The sequence below is a fragment of the Mus caroli genome, chromosome 6 (assembly GCF_900094665.2).
Source record: "Mus caroli chromosome 6, CAROLI_EIJ_v1.1, whole genome shotgun sequence".
NCBI classification, from domain to species: domain Eukaryota; kingdom Metazoa; phylum Chordata; class Mammalia; order Rodentia; family Muridae; genus Mus; species Mus caroli.
The window spans coordinates 80,890,470-80,912,792 of NC_034575.1; the positions used below are offsets into that span (position 1 = coordinate 80,890,470).

Consider the following 22,323-nt stretch of genomic DNA (forward strand, 5'->3'; position numbering starts at 1 on the left):
CTGTTTCCAAAAACCAAAAGACCACCTTGTTGAAGTTAGTTACCATTTTAATGCTAGGTTGGTGTTACCTCAAGCTAAAAGTCCTTTTCTGAGAATCTGAATATCAAGGTACAGCATAATTGTCCTTGCCTGTGGATCTTGCAGGAAGTTCTGCAGCTGTACTTAAAATTGAACAAGTGTGGCTGCACACACACAAATGAGCTAATGAAAGTGACATCTCCTTGAAGCACCAGGACTACCCGAAGAGTGACTACAGGAAGAGCAGAAAGCTGAAAAGCATGCTTTCAAGCCAGAGTGGATAGAAGAACCCAAGTCTATAGAGAAGGGCCCTGTCACCTTCACTGTATTCTATTCACTCTTTAATGGTGTGAAGCATGATGGTAAATATAAGATAATGCTTCCTGAATCTGGAAATTGGCATCTGTATTCAACAGCNTGCTGTGCCTATGTCACAACACAAATTATGGCCAGCAGGACTTCTGATGACAGCGAGAGCAGAGAGATATGTACAGGTAGTCAGATATGCTACCATGACCTCTTCTGACCACCACCTGCCTTTGAAATACAAGCAATCTGGATTTCACAGTTGGTCTGTCATCTCTCTATATACATGCCCCTAGCTTAGTGGTACAGATTATCTTTACCAGGACGGCTGCTTTAAGGCTTAGGAGTGTCCACCCTTTTGGCATTATAACATGGTGTTGCCATCAAATANTCAAATAGAAGAATTGCACATCTGGATTAAAAACAATAGCAAACAAGTATCATAAAGTTTTAAGTAAGTTATGATTTTTGTGGGGCCACATTCAGAGCTGCCCTGTGTGGCCTATAGGTCATGTGTCAGACACAGCAGGACCCTTCCTTCCAGACCTACAATCCATATGAGTCTCATCGTCCACAATTTATCAACCTATTCATTTTTGACTGGGGCAGATGATGCCTGAGCTTGCAGGCTGACACACTCACATTCATACATAATTGAAAAGGACCCCTGCCAAGCAGCAGTGCTTGGGAAGGGCTTCTACAAACACAATTATTGGCCTAGACAGTTCCCTCCTATGATGGTTTGAGTGAAAATGGCCCTATAAGCTCATATATTTAGCTGATTAATTTCTAGTTTGNTGGAGCTGTTTTGGGAAAGTTAAAGAGTTATGACTTTGTTGGAGGAGGTGTGTCACTATAGTTGGGCTTTGAAGTTTCAAAAGCCCATGCCAGACCCAGCTTCTTTTCTCTGCCTCCAATTTGTAGATCTGTTCTAAACTCTCCTCTACAGCTCCAGTGCTGTACCTGCTTGCCTGATGCCATGCTTCTCGCCATGATGGTCAAGGATTCACACTCTCAAACTGTAGGCAAGCCACCAATTAGGTGCATTCTTTTATAAGTTGTTTTAGTGATGCTCTTACAGCAATAGAAAGGTAACTAAGACACCTGATGAAGGGGTCTTAACACTTTCCTCTGATGCCCACTACCAAGACTCTCTCTTTCTTACACTCATTCCCCTACTATACAGCCCCTAGTACTATTCTCCAGGAATCTTTGTGCCAGGCATGGCAATACATTTTCATAATTCCAGCACTCAGGAAGTTGAGGATCCAGAGTACAAATCCAACCTGGGCTACATGGTGAGGGCCTGCTAATAATAATAATAATAATAATAATAATAATATAAAAAACAATATGATAAATATAATCTTATAAACAACAATGATATCATAAATCTAATTTTATAAACTGTCTAAAAGCCTCTCACAACAACAATGTTAATAATACAATAAATATAATCTTATAAACTGTCTAAAAGTCCCTCACATTCCAGCAGTTGAAGGACTAATATGAAGAAGCACTGTGGGAGGTAGCTTTATGCTAACAACTTCTTGTTTGTGATAAGAAATGATAACTTGCACCTGGGGCCTTTTGAAACATGGGGCTGCCCAACTCCTACTTGGCTCTGGTAATGTCCCCCAGTTAGTCAGTAGTTTAGAATGGTTAGCCTGTGAATCAAAGTATATTTTAACGTGTGATAGGTCACAGAATCATCCATTGATGGATTTTCTACTAAGACTAGCATTTAAATAATTAACAGAGGGAAGGTTTATTTTGGGAATAATATAATGTTCATTATTTCAAAACAAAATCTTTATTGAGTAGGATCAAGACACAATAGAAAATAAGAAGTGAAGCTGGACAAAGGTTTCTGAATTGTTTTCTGGTTCTACGTGGAGACTAACTCAAGTTACTTATTCCTTTTACCTTAACAGAAATAGCACCATAATCTATTCCACAACCAGAAAGAAATGGATAGGCAGCTCTTTAGACACTACTGTTGTTTTTAAGGCAAGCCCTGCGTCTGCAATGGAAATGCACTGTGTTTACTTTAGATGCAGGGAAGAAGTTGGGGAATAAGTGCCCTAGAGGGAATATCCCCAGCTCACTCTAAAAAAAGCCCAGATATCTTGGGATGGCTCAGTGTGGAAGTGCCTTGCCAACAAGCTTCATTCAGGAGATCTGATGCAATGTCATAGGCTTGTTCATTCAGCTTTAAAAACATTTAATGCAGACAAAGGGGAGGATAAGGTGATATTAATAAGAAAAGGTCATCTGCAACTGTTAACTGCTTTTAAGACATGGAAGGTGAACACTGTAAGCTAAATAAATACAACATACCTTCTTTGGGCAGCAAGATGCCCTCATAGTGAATTCAAATAACAACAGCATCAAATATTCTAGGGTAACACACTTTACAGCATTGAAGCAGGATAAATAGGACATTAAAAAAGATTCTCAAGAAACATAACAGCAGAGAATAAAGACAGAATAAGACAACTTAGAGGACAAGGGCTAAAGATCTTAATAACCAAAGGAATGAAGAGTCTACATCTTAAACCAATACACACTCACAATGACATACACACANTGATATATACACACACACACACAAAGAGAAAGAGATAGATCGACAGACAGAGGCAGAAACACAGAGACATACAGAGGAAGACAGAGAGTCTAATTTTCTTTCAGTTTAATTCTCCTCTCCACGATTATTTTACAGTTCTTTGTGCCTAAAATGGACCCCTTTGGTACTTATAGGTTCAGTCTTGTCCCTGATCTGCACTTTTCATGTATAAGTATTCAATTCCAGCTAGACTATAAGATGCAGTTTATGTCCCAATTTCTTTACACTGAATTGACCCTGTGTCTAGCCGAAGACAATAAAATGTGGTGGAAGTGATGATCTGCTAGTTCTGAGCACAGACCTCAATGTTTTTGTTCACTTCCTCTTTTGGAACCCTTCCCAAAGGGTTCTATAGAAGGCTGCTTGTGCATGAAACATCACATGGAGCAGAGAAGAGCTGGCCATAGGTGTTGAGAGCTTCTACACTGGCCAATCTTTTCAATGCAGCAGCTAACTGTAGTGAAGAGACTTGCTCAGTGATCTAGCATTGCTGATTAATAGAATTCTGAACACCACACATAGTTCAAGCCAGTATGTTATGAAAGTCAAACAACTGAAATACATACAATGTTCTATTGTTTACACGACAATTCTTATCACAACATGTCCATATTAGAATTATTTAGTGATCGTCCATGTGGTCCTTTAGGCAGAAGTCACACTCAGTGTGNGCTCACTGTGCATCATTTAAGCTGTGTGTACAACAGGCACTTGGTGTTTGATGAAATGAACTGAAATGAAAAGCCAGGGTTGATGGTCAGCAGCATTTCTACTTCACGTTTTCCCCATAGAATTGCTAAAAAGTAAAAAGCCACCAAGAATCTACTGCTGGCTCATAATAATGCCTAAAGAGGAATAACTAGAGGTCACCAATTTCTGGAGAGTAGCTACCACTTTAAAATGGTTCATTAAATGAGATTTTATTTTGTTCTCAAGCTTTTAATATTCCCCAAGCTTGGAAGATGAAATATATACATATTTTTGCATGTAAAATTGTACTGAAACTGAACTTATATAACATAAATATGACATGTTAAGGAAAAAACCTTTCAACTTGTACTGAATAGTTCATTATTATTAATAGCAGATTTTCTAATTCTAGAATCTTAACAAATGAAAAGTGTATGTCAATGTATTTTAAATCTGAAATATCATGAAAGCTTGTATATTCAAAATGTCATTTCACTTTTTACCTTAAGAAGTAGAAAAATGGAAATAGAGTATGTGAAAAAGGATGAATGGCTTTATATTCCACATCTAATTTTCTTTCTAATGAAATTACAGGGCTTTTAAATTACACTCTGCTATTACAGCCTATACAGAGATTCTTTCATCAATGTCCATATTTTGAATACGTTTTAAATTATCATTCACCTAATTGCATCTGAAAGTCTAACACAAGAGAACATGAGTGCATGATCGGCATGACACACTTAGAAACCAGACAGGCAAACAGCCAGTATATACATGGCATTGAAAGACTACTCATCCTGAAGCACACCAGGTCAGACCCCTTTTACATGGGCATATACCCTACAGTTTGCCTTTCCTGCTTGGGACAGGCACAGCTGTTGCCTGGCTTGGCTACTGCCATCTTGAAATCATAGCACCTGTGATTGCCTACAGGACTCCTATGGCCCTTATGCATTCCTCCTGGACGTGGAGGAGGGGAGTGATTCTCCTCCCCTCTCTGAAGCTACAAATGCTGGGCAGGGGCAGTTCTTCGGCAATGGCTTAGCTGATTAAGTTGCTCGTGCTCCCTATAAACAACCCCTTGAACTGGAGACTAAGTAACTCCAGCTAGACTCCAGTGGAATTGTGTTTTGTTTTGTTTTGTTTTGTTTTGTTTTGTTTTTGTTTTGTTTTTGGTGGGGGGTGTTCTGGGAGCTCTTGTGTATGCTCTATCTTGGATAATCAGACACTTGGTAAGAAAATGTCATATAACATTTGCTTTAAATTTTCACTTCTGGTGTTTCCATTACCATTTTAGATTATTTACTATTATTAGTGTGTGTGTACAGGATGAGGGTGTGTGTGTGCCATGCCACTGCAGAGGTCAGAGAATAACTTTGTGCAGTCAGTTCTCTGGAAGCAAACTCAGGCAGGTTTTCATGGCGAGTGCTTCACTTGCTGAGCTATAGTACTAGTCCCTGCTCATTCCATTTACTGTTTTGATCTTTAACTTGTAAAAGCCTAATTAAGTCTATTAGTAAGTCAAATAATAAAATTAGAACCAAACAGGTTTAGATAGTTGTGAGAATGACAGAATCTCTGTGCTGACAAATCTTAAAGAACAGGACTAGTGAGAGCCCCACTTGTAGGTTCAGTCCATAAAACCACCATCCACAGGCCGGATGAAGAGGAACCACTCCTGCACAGAGAAACGAACCAGCATCAGAAAAGAAGATGACTGGCAGCAAAAGGAACAGAAAGCCAAAGCCTCTTCTAAAACAAGCAGGCAATGAAAACAGATTCAAAGGGCTAGCACTGAGACTGGTTATGGCCATTTTACAATGATATTTCTTGTAGGTGAACGTGTTGCTCTGGGTAGAGTTCTCCCCAAGTGAGACCCAACACACAGTGTGGGTTGTGTGTTCTGCAGAGATGGAGAACACTGCAAGGGGACATTGCAAGTTCTATGGTACACCTCCCAATTTAGAATTGTGCTTTAGGACTGTGAGGAGTACAAACACTTAGCCACACCTCATCTTACATTAAGTCTCCTATTATAACATACAAATGGAGTTTTACTTGTAGTGTGAACATCTGAGAATGGTCTAGATAAACTAAAAGAAAGAGATCTTTTTAGACCAGAATGTGAAAGGTTTGTTTTGTAGCATGTCAGCTATCTGGTAACACAGCCTTAAACTAAGGATGTGGTTCAACTCATCTAGGTTGGGAATGACTCCTTTCCAACTGCTGTAACAGAGAAAGGAATAAGTGGAATTTATGATACAGTCTGTCATTATCAGTAAAATTCTGTATTTTGAGCTTTTACCATTTAAACATCACAAAAGAAACACTCAGGGTGGGAATGCAGCCCAAACAGGCCCTTCAGACTCTCCACTGAGCTCACAAGTGCTTGCACTCACCCTGATGTGCTTTCCCATTTACCCCTCAGATCACATTATCTTTAAACACTAATTGCTTTCCATAGGTACCAGAGTCACAAACTACTGAGAATGACATTTTCTATGCACGAACAGTGAAAAAAGAAAGACTTTTTCTTGGCTATGCCCCTCCAATGAAAAACACTTTCTGTTTTCTAAGAAGCTTGAACTGGCATAGAGGTTTTGGAGAACAAATTCCAGAGGGAGGGGACGCATCCCCACTGAACCCTAAAACAAAATTTCATTCTTCCCATGTTAGAGCAAAGGCTAAAACTTGAGCATCTCAAATCTAGAGGTGGAAGGTATTCAGCCTTGGGGGGAGAGCCCCATTTCTGACAATGCTAGGAAAGTTTTATGAAAAAGAGAACCCGTAACCCAGCCCCCAAATATTAAGTTGACACACGTTTCTAGGACGTGGCCTGAATCCTCAAACCTTGGTGGGACTATAGATACATGATTCTGCTGAACAGGGCTTTCCGGAATTGTCATCAATGACAGATTACACTGCCCATCCACAAGGGTCCAGGGCTAGCTCAGGCCATCCATTACGGGTTAAAAGCTATTCCGGCAGGAATCCAGACACAGTGGTAAGGAGGTTACCCAGACAAGGGGTCCTACAGCTTTAAGAAACACTCTGGGCATCTACAAGTTTTCAGAATGCAAACTATGTCAGCTTTGAAAACAAGAGGCACTGCATCATTATGGCAGGAGAAACAAAGCCAGCCCCCTTCTCAAACAGACAAAAAAAGATTGTTTTAATAGGAGAGAAGCATCAGTCATTGATGCTTACTTCATTCACACTTTCTATCCAACCCCATCCATCTTCAGAGTGAAGAGATGACAGAGCATAGTTACAGCTCTCCCTTTTGGCCCCCACCCACCTTGTCTTCCTATACCCCAAACACCAGGGCCTACCTACCAACCCTCCCTTTCTAGTTTGCAAAAACAGCTATGGGTGGCCTTTCCATCTTACGGGCTTGCCAAAGCTCAGGTAGACCTAAGTACCAGCCTTCATCATGACACTGTAACAGGATTTCCCATCAGGCTAGCATGACTGGTCAGAACCTTTGCAGACCATCTGTAAGCACCCCACTCCACTCCATTGCTGATGACTGACTGCATTCTACAAAGGAGGCAACGGAAGGTATGAGGCAGCAAGGAAAAGTCAACAAACCACACTAACAACCCAGAAAGCAAAGCATTTCATTTTTCTTCAACACTACTGGCCACATTATCCACAGACAAAGTTCTCTAGGCAGGCAGTCTCTGCATCAGTGCACCTGCTTAGCATGGGTTTGACGAGTCATCTTTTCGCTGTGTCTGCAGAAGTCAATGGCCACACAATGGATCGCATCACTTGAGGGTCACTTGAGTCCCTCTACTCTATGGATCCCTCCTCCCACCCCCTGCCTACCCTTCTACCCACAAAATCTTTACTCCACCATTGCTAAGGATCTCAGATAGCTAAATAAAAGAGGTGGCCTCAAACACAGGGAAAAGCCCTTAGGTCTCCAGTGTGAATCACCAATGCCAAACGCCCTCCCCTCCCCTTTTCCTTAAGACCTGATGGTCTTCAGTCACACATCTTAAAAGAAAAACAAAAAACAAAAACACAAAGACTTACTTGTCTCAAGTCGATGAAGGCCAACTGCAGCGTGTCCTCCTGGAACCCAGGCACCGGGCCGGATCTGGCAAACTCTGTGGGAAAGAAAAGAGGATAAAAAGCGCCTTTAACTAACCATGGACAGGGAGATTGGCAGACGGATGACAGGGAAGACAAGAGAAGCTGGGGGAGAGGAGGCCTGAGCTTCTAAGGAGTCATGTCTCTCTCCCTTCAGCCTCTTTGTTGGCCCTTCAAAATTCGTGTCATCAAAACACCATTAATTCCAGCATCCTGACAGCAAGGAAACTGTACTAATTCGACCTGAAATTTATTCCCATGAGCCGCTCTGGGCTCCAGAGTATTTGTTTTGTGAATGGACAAACAACTTGCAAAGGAGGAAGGGAGGGGGGAAAAGAAAAAAGTTTTTCCTCTCAACACAATAAAATCTTCAGCTGAGAAACTCTTTTCAGTTCCGAAAGCTATTTATATTTCAGATCACTGAAGGAATTTTCTAATTTCACGCCTGTCACCTCATTCCCTAAGCATTTATCAAAAATATTCCCTGCCACATCATTAATTATTCCTTCACTGATTATTTGTATTATCTCATGAGTGCCAACCTCCTACATGACACACGCATGCACACCACTAGCAGCAGCTGCTGCCTTGATCAGAATTTGGCTTAAAAAAGCAAAGCAGTATTGGCAGATGTGAGGATGCCCACCTGGATGAGGCTTACTACAGATGGTAAGGGACATTTGCATATGTGTGTCCTTCTCCTACAGTCTTTGCCCTTGACTTTCATTTCCAAGCTGCTTTAAAAATTCCATCTTTTCTTCCCTCCACCTGCTTCCTCAAAGGTCAAAGAGGCTCATATGGATGCTATCTTCAGTTCTCAGTAGCACCTGAAACAATGCACTCTTAGAATTCTGGCTTCCACATCTTTATCAAGAAAGAAATGGCGAAGGACTACAGGGACAAATGCTACTACAACTTAAGAATGACAAGGTTATTGTCTCTGAGCCCTTCTTATTACAAAATCAAAAAGGCTAAAGATCCTTCCACACAGATAAGCACATAGCACAACCAGGATCTGGGAGTTACTGTAATTTCAGTTCTTCCTGTGAAGTCAAATCATGATGGGCATTTCACATCTATCTACTATTTACAATAAAAGCAGCTCGAGTACTTGGAAAAAAACATGAAAAGATACATATTCTTCAAGATCAAAGTTAAGAACCTATAGAACTGCTGTAATATTGTCTTTTTATTTTTCACAGCTAGCTAGAAAAGTAGAAGACTCTCTATATAGGACAAATTCAAAAGATGATGTACGAACAAAGATTACCGCTTGTTTGGCTTTGTCTCTCCCTTTCTACTCATCTTGAAACCATAATAGATGTACATAAAATTGCAGTCCCAGTTTTAAAAATAATGTCAAACTAGACTATAGAGACAAGGGAACATCATATGAAAGAATTATAAATCAGCACATTAATTTCAATATGGCATAAATGTGGTATATACCTGAATACAAAATACTCTTATTGCAGACATTTCAAATGAAAAGGATGAATAAGAAAAGAGATCAACTCCAAACACAGACAGCCTAAGTAAAGTGGCTGTTTGCTTTGAGAAGAAAACTCATTATGTCAAAACTTAGAATCCAACATTATCCAAAGGATGACTAAGAAACCCAAGTTTCAAAAGAGTAAAGTTCTAAAATGTACAAACATTAATTGAAAAGCTTGACACAGCATAGCCTGTACAGCAACAGTAATGTGCAGTAAGTAACAGTACAATCATATTTAGTAACCTGGAGTACAGGAACTGTGCATCCCAAGTGTACAATTACTTCACATGATGCACTTGTTGAAACAAGTTCTTCCAGTTATAACTACAGCCTCTCTTCCCAACAGCCTTGTTGAGTGTTCAGTTTGCGTACTTCCTCCAAGGTTACAGATTGTCTGTATCATTCAAGCCAGTGTTGCCTTATTTAAAGCGTTTCAAGTCCTCTCTATCAGAAGGAGCCCAGCTGTTGGGATGTTCTGCTGTCCTGCCTTTGTCAAACTCCACAGAATTCCCCATGACATCCCACTGGAAGGCTCGAGAGCTAGGCTTATGTTCATGCTACTCCTCACTGAACATGAACCTGGTTGATAGATAAACTGGCTCACGAGTCTGGATATGTTTCCTGCTGATCTCTCATTTACTTTAGAGACCTGATTTTTATGACATACCAAATCCTCAGGTTCCCACAAGATACTGAAGCCTTTTTATAAAGAGAACCAGAGAATGATAATTATGCGAGGTACGATGAAGTGAAGAGATTAATCTCTACAAATCACTTATGGAAATGTCTAATTACTGTAAAGTGAACTTCTTATCTGTAATTTTTCCTCTTTTTATTTTATCAGTACTGAGCATCAAACCTAAGTCCTTGTGCATGCTTGTCAAGTATGTTATTACTGAACTACAATCCTATAATCCCTATAATCCCACATTGATAGTAAAGATAGTCAATTCCTTAGAGATAAGGACCCTATTACAAAGCACAACAATTATTAAAAATAGTAGACGCTCAGGAGGTGGTAGTGAGCAGGATGTAAAGTGAATAAGTAAAAAATTAAGTAAAAAAAAAAATCCAGCATGTTTCTAATACCCTTATATAAATGTTTTACATATTAAAGAATAGTAGATGCTTAACAAATATTGTGTTTCAATTAAATAATTTACATGAAAATCAAGATTCACTAGAAACCTAGACCTATAAATGACAGCAAAAGTCTCTGGGTTGTTATAGGTTTTAGTTTTTAAGGGAACAGTCGTGTGTGTGTGTGTGTGTGTNTGTGTGTGTGTGTGTGTGTGTGNGNGNGNGAGAGAGAGAGAGAGAGAGAGAGAGAGAGAGAGAGAGAGAGAGAGAGAGAGAACAGCAGCAGCAGCAACAGCACGTGGCAGCCGCCGCCCCAAAACTGGAGCTCTACATCTCCACTTGTAGATCTCCGGAGTTCAATAAATGACTTAACTTTGTTTATGTCTTTAAAAATCATTAAATCAAAAATTAGAATAGCAGATCACTTCTTATACTGTAATGATAAGCAATAAGCCAAGTCACACATATAAGCAGCTTGGCAGAGTGGCAGGCATATCACAACTAATTATCCTTATAACTGTAGTGTGTGTGTGTGTGTGTGTGTGTGTGTGTGTGTGTGTGTGTGTGTAAGCACTTCTCTATAAAGAAAGGTTCATAGCTTTTATTGAACTCTCAGATGTTTGGTGACAATGTCAAGAAATATTGTCCTGTGCCTATGACAACACAAGAAAAGAAATATAGTTGAGCTAGGGATGGCTCAGTGAGCAGTCATTTACTTATAGGAAAATTTATAGGCNGACACTTAATTATTCTGTTTTAACATGACTAGTCTGTTAGGCACAATACAGAAAATTTCATTTGTAGTATTAGAAAAATTAAATAAGAGCATTAAATAAAATTTCTGTAACTGTGATTTGATATAATCTCAGAAATACAACCTCCTAGAGTAAAAATCTTATAAATACATGAAAAAATTAGTAAGAACTGTAAATATTTAAAAAACAAAATAGGAATTCATGCAGAGCCTTATTTCAGCCAGGTGAAATATAATATAGATGGGACTCATGCTAGCAAGCACCTATTTCACAATTTTATCAAGGCTGCTACAGAGAGGAGAGAGATTTCTTTGTATTTTATAAACACTTGTAAGGCAATAAGAGGGAATACAAGATTACAGGCGTGGTGACATAAAACAGTACTGATTAGCAGTACTTCTTTTAGTGGCTAGAGACACAACAAGACGGGCTGAGATGCACAGATTCTCAGACACTGCCTGGCAGGTGAGAAGGAAGCTGATGTGTGGACAAGACAATTTCACATGNACATGCTAAGGCCTCTGGGGCCATGGACTTCTGACAGGAATCTCAGCCAAGTGGAAGAGGCAGACACAGACATGGACTTGTCCTTCTTGGACTTGGTCTGTACAGCAGTTTTTCAGTCTCTCAGTGACTTGTGTCAGTATGAAAGTGTCCACAGCCTAGGGTTCTGCAGGGCAGCCTCAGCACCATCCAGGAAATAAAANGAGTCTGTTTCATTTCACACAGAACCAAAGCCTCCCTTTCACCAGTTCCTGCTGCTTTCGGATGGGGCCAAATCCTGGTGAGTTGGCATCTGCTTGCAAGTTAAGCTCTACTAGTGGCAAGCAGCATAACTCATCTGACAGAGTACCACTTTCTCCATCCTCTGTCCTGTCTTGTCAGGAGGGACTCACTGAGCCTAACATGGCACCAAGTCCTGACTCTGAAATTCACTTTGAAAACTAAAAAAAATCTTTAGTCAAGAAACTGTCAACCAGTTGAAGGCTGAGAAGTAAATTCTAAAAGGAGACTCACAAAGTTACAGGAAAGAAGGTATATAGTCAAAGAAGATTCCAAGGAGAAAGAAAATTAGAATATCCAACAACCTCTGATATTCTTAATGCACAAACATTTGAGATGTGCCTATCATGTTAAGAAATATTAATTTTCAAAAATACCATATAAATTTTACCTACAATTTATTTTTTTTTTCACATTACATCTCAATAGCAGCTCTCCTTCCTCCTCTCCTCTTAGACCTGCCCTTGCAAATCCTTCCTCCTATTACTCCCTCCCCTTTTCCTCAGAGAAGAGGAAACCCCCTTGGGTAGCATCCCTCCCTGGGATATCCAGTCCCAGCAGGACTAAGCACATCCTCTCTCACTGAGGCCAACTGGGGGGAAGTCAAATAATGTTTCATAGTCTAATAAGTTACCAAAGGGTAAAAGAAAGAAATTTTGCTGATTTCAACTTTTTTTCTAGGTTTCTTTTCAGGTTGATGTTGACACTAATAATAAAGCCCATTGCTTTGTGGGAGAAGAAAACAAATATTTCAAATTTTATATGGTACATTCACAACTGGCTGGAGAAAACAAAATACTTTAAAAAGTATAGTGAGTCCTGAGGACGCAGTAGGTAGGTAAAGTGCTTGCCTTGTGAGTGTGATCCCAGAAACCAGACTTACAAAAACGTCCCCTAGCTGGGGAGTTAGGTCCCTGAGGCCTGGTGGGTTTGTTGTTAAGTTCCAGGTGACAGTGCAGCAGTAAAGGCCCACCAAGGGAAAACTACTCCTTGCCAAGAGGATGAAATCTCTGGCTAGTGTGGACACATCACATTCCAGTTGAGCAAGGTTAAGGATGACAAGCTCAGCTTAAACTGTGCTTCAGAGATAGGCAGGATAATTATCCCTTTAATGAGATGATGGACTTCCCTTGCTAGATTTCAATCTCTAGTAGCCTACAGAGTCACAGTCATGTGACTTTTTGAGTCTGCTGGAATTCTGAACTATTAGAAAAGCAAAACTTTTCCTTTTCTTCTACTATTTTAAAAGCATGCTCTCTCTAAAGCTTTGGGTTTTGCTCTTTCTCTAAAATGCTCCTTCCTGCCTTACAGGTGCCTTCCTCCATGCGGCTGGCCTGCATGTCACTCAAACGGCAAGGCTTTTTAGTTCCCCATCTCTTCCTCATGCTACTCCTCCAGGCTGTGTCAAGATTCACAGTTTGCCTGGCTGGATTTTTTCCATTCTTAAATTCTTTAATTAATGTGAAGGGATCTAATTTCCTTGCTACCATNTAGTGACCACAAAAAGATACCCCAAAATTTCTAATAACACAGGTCAAGTAAAGGGCAAGTCTAAATAAACAAGGGGGACAGCACCTAAGGAGTGAAAGCTGTGGTTGGCTTCAATAGAGACATGCACATGAGTATATATGGACAGCTGCACACAAAACCTCCACAGAAAAGTAAATACAAATGAGACAACATCAGAGTTAGATGGGATTTGAGAAGTTGAAGCAACAGCAGTTTGTAATCTCTATATACAAACAGAAGAAAAAAAAATCCATCCATCTCCCTCCCATTGCCCACATCCTGGCACAAAATGTGGAACAGAGTCCATTTTAAGTGATCCTGGAACATTTAAGAATACTGGAGCTCTTGTAGGCTTATCAGTATTGAAAAGTGATGCATCATTTTATGGATGACTAATATCTCCCATGCACTTTCTTTTTAAACTTCTTTTAAACCAGCATGTGAGCTATTAGAAAACATTGCAGCATTTCCAAGCCAAGTATGCTTTAGTGACACTTCTCCTTGCAACTTCCTCCTGGTCTCCTTTCTGCTTTCATGTCACTTGTCTTTTTGCTCTCCCTCCTTTCTTGGTACCTCTTTCTACTTTATCTTGGTTTCTGGAAATAGAGTTATTTTCAAACCCCACCCAGTGAACACAAGGATCCAAGCCTCCAGCTGTGTACCTCACTGTGAACCATGTACCCAGCTCCATCACTTCCCTACTCAATCACTTCCCTAACTGCAAGCTTTCTGCTCCTTACCATATCTCATACACATGCATGCATGCATGCATGCATGCACGCCCGCACGCACACATACACACACACACACACACACACTGGTGTGTGTGCAAACATTAGTAAAGCTGAAAAAGACAAGACACTTAAAATTTATCTAAAGCAAGTTTGGAAAACTGAACATAAAAATGATTCTTCACATATTATCCATAAAACAAGTATAGTTTTTTAAAGAAAGATAAGCAATGGGAACAATGTATTTCCAAAAAGCAAAATCAATATTATCTGATAGATAGGTGGAACAGCAAATGTGGGAGGAAAACATAATTTGTTTAGACAAGAGGGAAGCTAAAAGACAAACTACAAGAAGGCCTCTAGACAGCAGCACTGTATCACTGCTCCAGGGAGCATCTAGTTCAGACAAGAGGAAAGAACATTCTTCCATGACTGTCTTAGGATTACGGTTTAGGCCAGTGCTAGTAAGACTCATAAACTAAAGTGTGTTGAGGCTTTGTTTGCATCTTAAGATCATGTCAGGTCACAAGTGTTTTTTTGTGGGATTGAAAAAAATAGAAGTTGTTGTTGCTGCATTAATATAATGGTTTCCTGGTATCTGGCTCCCTGGAGCAGCAGATAAGGGGAGTGTTAGACTAGAGGATGGCTCTGGGGAAGCCAGGCCCTCTTGCATCACTTCAACGTGGCTCCAGGAGGCTAATTGCGAGAAGCTGATAGAATCCCTGGAGAACCCACTCCAGGTCCTGTTGGTCAGAAAGTAGATGGTCAGAACATAAAGAAGGGAGCTCCATGGAAGAATTATATCAAGAAGAAATAAAAGGAGGAGAAAAGGGGGAAGAATAAGGCTCCCAGAGACTCAGCTCATTACATCTCTCACTTCAAGGTGGGTGGGGTATAGAACACTGTGCCTACAGTTACTAATGTAACAGTGTATACCTGAAATATGTTCATGTATGTGTTTTACCACACTGTGAATGAATAGAAAACATAAAGCAAAGACTTATATAAAGTATCCTCAAATCATATCTTGTATTTAAATCATAACTTGTATTTAAACATGCAATAAAGCATTAACTCAGTGGTAGTAGTAGTAGTAGTAGCAGCAGTGGCGGCGGCTGCGGCNGCTATAGTAGTAGTGGATACAGTCATACACAGAGTAGACTCATAAAGAAAACTGTCAACTCAATAATAGTGCAATAGGTGGTTTTGCACTTGTACCTACACAATAAGTTCACAGTCATCTATGGATAGAAGCACTTTTGGGAGAGGAGAGTACTGGGATGCACAAAGNATGTTTGAAGGCCTGGGAGAACCCATAAGAAGCAGGGTCCACTGAAAGGACAGAGCTCTGTGTCAGGAGCAAACTTGCCAGCAATTTTTCCAGCTCTAGACATAAAAATGGCCCCAAACTTCTGATGCTACTTGGCCTTGGAAATTTTTCCTGCCAAAACCATGAAACAGAGGAACTTGGAGGAGCCACACTCACGTACGCCTTGGATGATGTGACTGCTTCATTCATGTCTGTGGTTCGGGAGCCACCCCTGACAGTTAATTCTGGTCTTCTTGTCAATGGCCTGAAGCAATCATNCTCAGAATTCAGCCCACAGAAAGATGGGGTGTGGGAAACAGTGGCCTAGTTTATGGGACAGGCATGGTGAGCACAGTACCACAACAGACCTGCAGAAGCGCTGGCAAGGAGAGCAGCTCCTTTCAGATTCTGTTAGACAGCAGTCCCAACTACAAACAACCAGAAGGAGCCATGCTCAGTGGTGTCCTTGGGTACAAGTAAAGATTTTGGTGGTAGAAGTTGATCCTGAAGCAAGTTTGTGGCTAGGTCATAATCAGGCTAGTATTGACAACTCAGAGTCATGAATTCAGCAGGTGCTGTCAATAAACCTACGATAGACCTGGCACCTAGACTCTAAAACATATTAGAGTCCTTATGACAGTCAAGGCCACCCAGTGACCACAAGAATCCAGACCTCTAGCTATGAACCCAAGTGTGAACCATGTAGGTTGCTCTGGCCTGCACAATCACTTCCTTAGTCACATGCTTTCTGCTCCCTCTGTAACTGATGCTGAAGGTTCCTCCCCATACAGTGGTATGTAGGAGTGTGACTATTTAACAATGACTACAGTGATGGAGAGTAGCTCATTGGCGTGCATGCTTATTATCTGCAAGGCCCTGAACTTAATCCCCAGAGTCTAAAGAAATAAATAACGGGTGACTGCTGAGTCACATTCTGCCCTTATGAATGAGATTAGGTGCCCTTGCAAAAGAGCCTGAGAATCTGCCCTGCTTTATTCAACACGAGAACAGGATTCCTCCCTCCAGAGCATGCAGAAGCAAGGTGCTACCTCCAAAGCCCAGGGCAGTTCCAGACAACCCAACCTGCTACTGTCTGAATCTTGGACCTTTCAGACTCCAGAACTGTGAGAAATACATTTCTTTTGTTTATAAGTTACCAGTCTCAGGTATATTGTTATAGAAGCACAAATAGAAAAGTCTGTCTGTATGAAACAGTCCTTAGAGACAAAAACAAATGTATGTTCCTTCAAATGTACAGACACCAATGCAGAGCTACCCAGAAACAACAGCAAAAGGGCAAATACAGCAGTATCAAAGGAAACAAAAACACTGTTCATAACTGATCCACACAATGGAGGTCTTCAAACTGCTCGCAAAAGAATTCAATCATCTTTAAAAAGCTAAATGATAGGCAGAGACAGATATAAAACTAGATAGAATTAGAAAAACAATACACCAGGAAAATGAGAAAATTAATTTAAAAATTGAAAACATAAAGAGAACCAAAAAGAACTAAGTAAGAGGATGGAGACTGAAGACCAACAGGGCAGAAATGAACAACTCAGGAGCCATCACTTGCAGGGTGGACTATGAAAGAGCAAGATAAGGAGACAGAAAAATGTAACATCTAATCTGACCAGACAGAGGGATAAAGGTAAAAAATTAAGGAAAATGAACAAAGTACAAGAGTCACAAAAAGGGGCAAATGGTCAGAGAGGTTAAAGAAATACTGTCCAAAATGTTTATATCTTAGGAAGCATATGGATATCCAGAAGTATGGANCACAAACACTATCTCAGACCAGTTCAAGAGGAAGATCAAATGCCAAGATCAGGGCTGGAGAGATGGCTCAGTGGTTAGAAGCACAGGCTGCTCTTCCAGAGGACCTGGGTTCTAGTCCCAACCACCTACATGAGACAGCTCATAACTATCTGTAACTTCAGTTACAGTGGATACAAAGCCCTCTTTTGGTATTAACGGGCAGTATATACACACNGTGTATGGATATCAATGCANGTCAAACACCCATGCACATAAATAAAGTATTTTTAAAAATATTCTATTTTAAAAAAAGACAAGATCAGATTTGAGAGACTGGTCATATAAAAGCTAAAGTCTGTAGTCAAAATGGACTTTTTCAACAAAAACCTTACAAGNTAAGAAACAGGAGGGTGATATACTCATTGTGCTCAANGGTAAAACAGAAGATAAAAACATCAATTTAAAATCCAAAATTTTGGAAAGGTATTCTTCAGAAATAAAAACGATGTTCCCATACAAAGAGAGAAGGAGCCAATCAACATGATATCTGTCTAAGAAAATTCTGAGGAACAAGAAGCATTCACAAACAGCATGAAGAATACAGGATGTGGAGCTCACTAGCATGTAGAGTAAGAGTCAGGCCCTGAGGCTGTGACCGAGGCACGCACAACTCTTCAAATCGGATGTAAAAGTTACAAACATTATTGTTATACCTTCGGTTATCTATCAGTGAATGCAGAACTATAAAAATGAGTGACAGTCACAGAAAAACAAAAGGAGTGGAGAAGTGAAAGTATTNCTATGAGATTGAAGTTGTTAGTACTCTGAGACTGAACACCACAACTACTAAATGTTTTATGGCAACCTCAAAATAAAACCAACTAGCAGGTTCCACTTGAAATTAATGATGCATGCGTGACCTTTAATCCCAGAACAACACTCAGATGGGAGTAAGTGGGTCAGCTGTACAATTTCAAGGTTGCCCTCTACTGCATAGGGANTTCAAGGCCAACCTGAGTTACATGAAACCCTGCCTCAAAACACAAAAATCATTAAGAAGAGTCATGTGCTCAAAGGAAAACATCAGAACACATCAGCAAGGAGCACAGCAAAACAAAAGAGATAAACCCATGAATTGTAAAACAATNAATCCACACGAGAATGGCTAAGGCAGTACTTATATGGCAGGATTACTTAATATGTAAACAGATTAAACTTGGCAATCAAAGACAAAGGAACCAACATGCTGGGTGTTAGAGATTCACTTTAGCTTTTAAAGATGAACAGACTAAAGAGATGAAAAGGATATTCCCTGTGTCTGGTGACCGGGAGAGGTCCCGCTATCAGACCAAAAAGAATCATCTCACCGAATAAGTTGCACCTACAGAAACTAGAAACAGGACAACGAAATCAAAACTAGAAGAAAAGAGGAAATGAAACTTAGAAATAAATAGTAGAAAATAATTTTAAAAGATGGATAAAACATAAGATTTTTTTCAAGATAAAGAAAATTAAACCCTTAGCTAAAGTTGGAGGAGAGAGTGAAAATAAAAATCGTTAACAAAACAGCAAACATTACAGAGGACACTGAGANACAAAAGAACCAGGAAACTTCTGTGGACACACCGCTCTCTGGGAGACTTCTGTGGACAGATCCTCCTGGGCTCTGCTCACTCTTCTTCAATTCTTTCTGTTCTATCTTCATGGTTACCAGTTCTTTCATACTTCTGCTGACTTCCTTGCAGTGAATTTTCTGTTTTGGTTAGGTTTTTCTTTTTTTCTTTTTTTTAGCTATCAAACTCAGTTTTTTCTCTTGCTTTCTCTCTGTACTGGTAACTGCATTTTTGCTCACACTATNGCCTTTATGTTTCTCTGCACATCTCTGGAACAAGTGTTTTAAGGCCTGACTGAGCACACGTGTNTGGATCAGGCCTTTGAGAAATAGCTCCTCCTGAGTCCGCTTCTTACTGAGGGCTCCTGTGCTTGTTTCTTCATACCTTACAGTTTCTGACTCTAGACACTGGAACCTAACGAGATGGTAACTGAAGAATGNTGATTTCTCACTTTGCTAAAATTGATAATTCTTCATTATTCTTTNTGATATTTTTTTCTGTTTTGTTAATTTTGGGGTCAAGAGTTAACTGATATGTTAATTAGACCTCTGTTTTTGCGAGTCTGTGCTTTTTCTGGGCTACCTGGTTACTTTCTATTTTCCCCAATTACGTAGTTACATTTTTCTTCTTCTTTTTTTTTAAATTAGATATTTTCTTCATTTACATTTCAAATGCTATCCCCAAAGCNCCCTATACCCTCCCCTCGTCCTGCTCCACAACCCACCCACTCCAACTTCCTGGCCCTGGCATTCCCCTGTACTGGACATAGAATCTTCGCAATACCAANGGCCTCTCCTTCCATTGATGGCCAACTAGGCCATCCTCTGCTACATATGCAACTAGAGACACAGCTCTGGGGGTACTGGTTACTTCATATTGCTGTTCCTCCTATAGGGCTGCAGACCCTTTAGCTCCTTGGGTACTTTCTCTAGCTCCTTCATTAGGGGCCCTGTGTTCCATCCATTTAAATGGCCATTTCCTTAATGTTTGTTCCAATACCAAAGTCTATTAGCTTATAGTCCCATCCAACTACTAGATCTTGTTTCCTATATGTGGATAAAGATGGGATTACAGATGAGATCTCTTCTTTGACCTTTGATTCCAAAAGTGTAAAATGAAAACAAAATTGAACTAAAGAAAACACACCAATCTATTAAATCTTATGGAAACATTACTTCACAAGACTAAGAGAAACTTACAATGGTCATAGCTCTGCTTTGAATCTTTGCATCAAAGCANAATACTACTGTAGCAGCACCTTTGCTCTGGCTCCAAACAGCTAACCGGTATGAGAAAAAGCTCATGGNTGCCTGCCTTTGGGCTGTGAACTGGAGATGGAAGTTGCTATTAAGCTAAAAATAAACTGATGAAAATTAACCAGTGTTCAGGTACAGCCTGGGTGCCCAAACAGACTGTAGAGCTCAGAAACACAATAGACTGGTTTTCCAGTAGCAACTCTTTTTAAGTGAGGAGACAGATTGATGTTGCTTCCTATAGCATCTAAATGTGTTTGTATGAGATGACCTAGAAATTGTATGCTGTGGTTGCCTGAATATGAAATGAACAATTACTTGAACAATTAGTCGCCAGGTAATGTCACTGTTTGGGGAGGCCGTGGAACCTCTAGGAAGTAAAGCCTTGGTGAAGACAGTACATCACTTCCGTCACTGGGGTAGACTTTGAGTTTAGAGCCTTTACCCAACGTCTAGTTCTTGTTTCCTGCATGTGTATAAAGATCTCTCAGTATCCTGTGTTGCCATCATACCTTCCTCACTAATAAGAACATCTAGCTGTGGAGAAAACCCCTCCTTCAGTTGCTTCTGCTCATACTTACCACACAACAAAAATGAAACTGAGATATATAAGCTAGTGTTTCATCGAATGAATTGAAGCTGTTATTTATACAAAAATCAGAAGTTAGATGCTTAGAGCAGTATACTTTAAGACCGCTAAAGTTTGGCAATAACAATGCTCTTCAGCGGGTAAATAGATGAACTGTTATATTTTATCAATGGATTGCTATTTCGTGTTAAAAGAAATGGGTTATCAGTTGGGCAGTGGTGGCACAAGCCTTTAATCCCAGCACTTGGGAGGCAGAGGGAGGCAGATTTCTGAGTTTGAGGCCAGCCTGGTCTACAGAGTGAGTTCCAGGACAGCAAGGGCTATATAGAGAAATGCTGTCTTGAAAAATCAAACAAATAAAANAAAACATGGTGGAACCTTACATGCATGCTACTGCATGGAAGAAATCAATCTTCAGAGGCTGTGTGCTGAATGCTTCTAACTCCATGACATTTTGGACAAGGGAAAAGTGATGCCAGACAGGAGGATGGGAGGGATGCATAGGTGAAAGATAGAGAACCTCCAGAGGGCAAACTGNTCCCTATGACATGACAATGGTAGATACATGTTGTTATGCATTTATCCCAACACAGAATCTATAGCCCCAAGGATGACCCCAAATGTCAAATACGGATTTCAGGTGGTAAGGATGTGTGGGTACACTACTTACAGCGAATGTTAATAGGCTGTACAGCATTAGCAGTGCAGAAGGGACTCCTTGCTGGGGCACAAGGTGTGCTTTCTATGATGCCCAACAGACTTTGCTGATCATCTATAAGTGCTTGAAACAATAAAGTCTATACCTTTTTTGTTAACAATGGAGGACAGTAAGATTAATTATAATTTACCCCCAGTGTTCCTCTGAAGGAAATATGATTAAAACTGATAGGAAACTCCAAACCAGTTCTCCAAATAGATTCAAAAGTGAAGTTCAATTTTCTCAACTTCATTTGTTCTAAACAATAAATGAGTACTAGGACAGATAGACAAGGCCTTTTAGTTAATTAGCAATTAACCTTTATAAATTAGACATAGCCTCAGAATGAAGGGTCTTTCATGTAGGTGCTTAATCAACAGATTTTATTCAGCCAAGCTGCATTCAGGATGCTACAGAAGCAAGAGGCTGAAGACACTTTCACTCTTGTACATAGACCATCCCAACAGGAACCAATTCAGAAAAAATGGAGAAGCCAACTTCATGTCTTATGAAATACAGAATAATCAGGAAAAAATAAGGAAACTCATAGATTAGCTCTCATAAAGCAAACTAGAACAATTTTGTTTTAAGATGTAAAGGAAGGAGATGCCAAGTTCTTTTCAGATCTTAGAGTCCAGGCAACTGGGTACCATAACAGAGATTAAGTGCTATCCTTTCCTAGAGGAAACACCACTAAAGTTAACTTAATAAACTTTGTATTGGATCGGTTCTTATAAAGGGATGTGGATTAAGGAAGGCTATGACCATGCATGNCATATTACATGGTGCTGGATTTGCCCTTAATAGTCCATAGACAAATAACAGTCAGGATTACTGGTGATGTCCTAGGTCTTAAACTTACAACCCTAAAATCTGGNAAGATGAAAGGAGTCCGTGTAACGGCTGAGAACTTCCCACAGATGAAAAACTGAGGCCAAGAAGGTTAAGTCAGGGAAACCATTAAAATCCAACCCCTCTATTATTTCAACATGTATCTCCCACCC

At 40.1% G+C, this 22,323-nt stretch overlaps 1 protein-coding gene across 2 annotated transcripts in view; it reads right to left on the minus strand.

The window, feature by feature from the left end:
* Positions 1 to 22,323, minus strand: part of Exoc6b (exocyst complex component 6B) — a 424,430-nt gene that overhangs the window by 103,355 nt on the left and 298,752 nt on the right. For both annotated transcript variants that reach the window (XM_021164559.1, XM_029478862.1), the window contains one exon: positions 7,688 to 7,761. In XM_021164559.1, the coding sequence (XP_021020218.1) occupies positions 7,688 to 7,761 (74 nt within the window). The remainder of the gene's footprint in view (positions 1 to 7,687; positions 7,762 to 22,323) is intronic.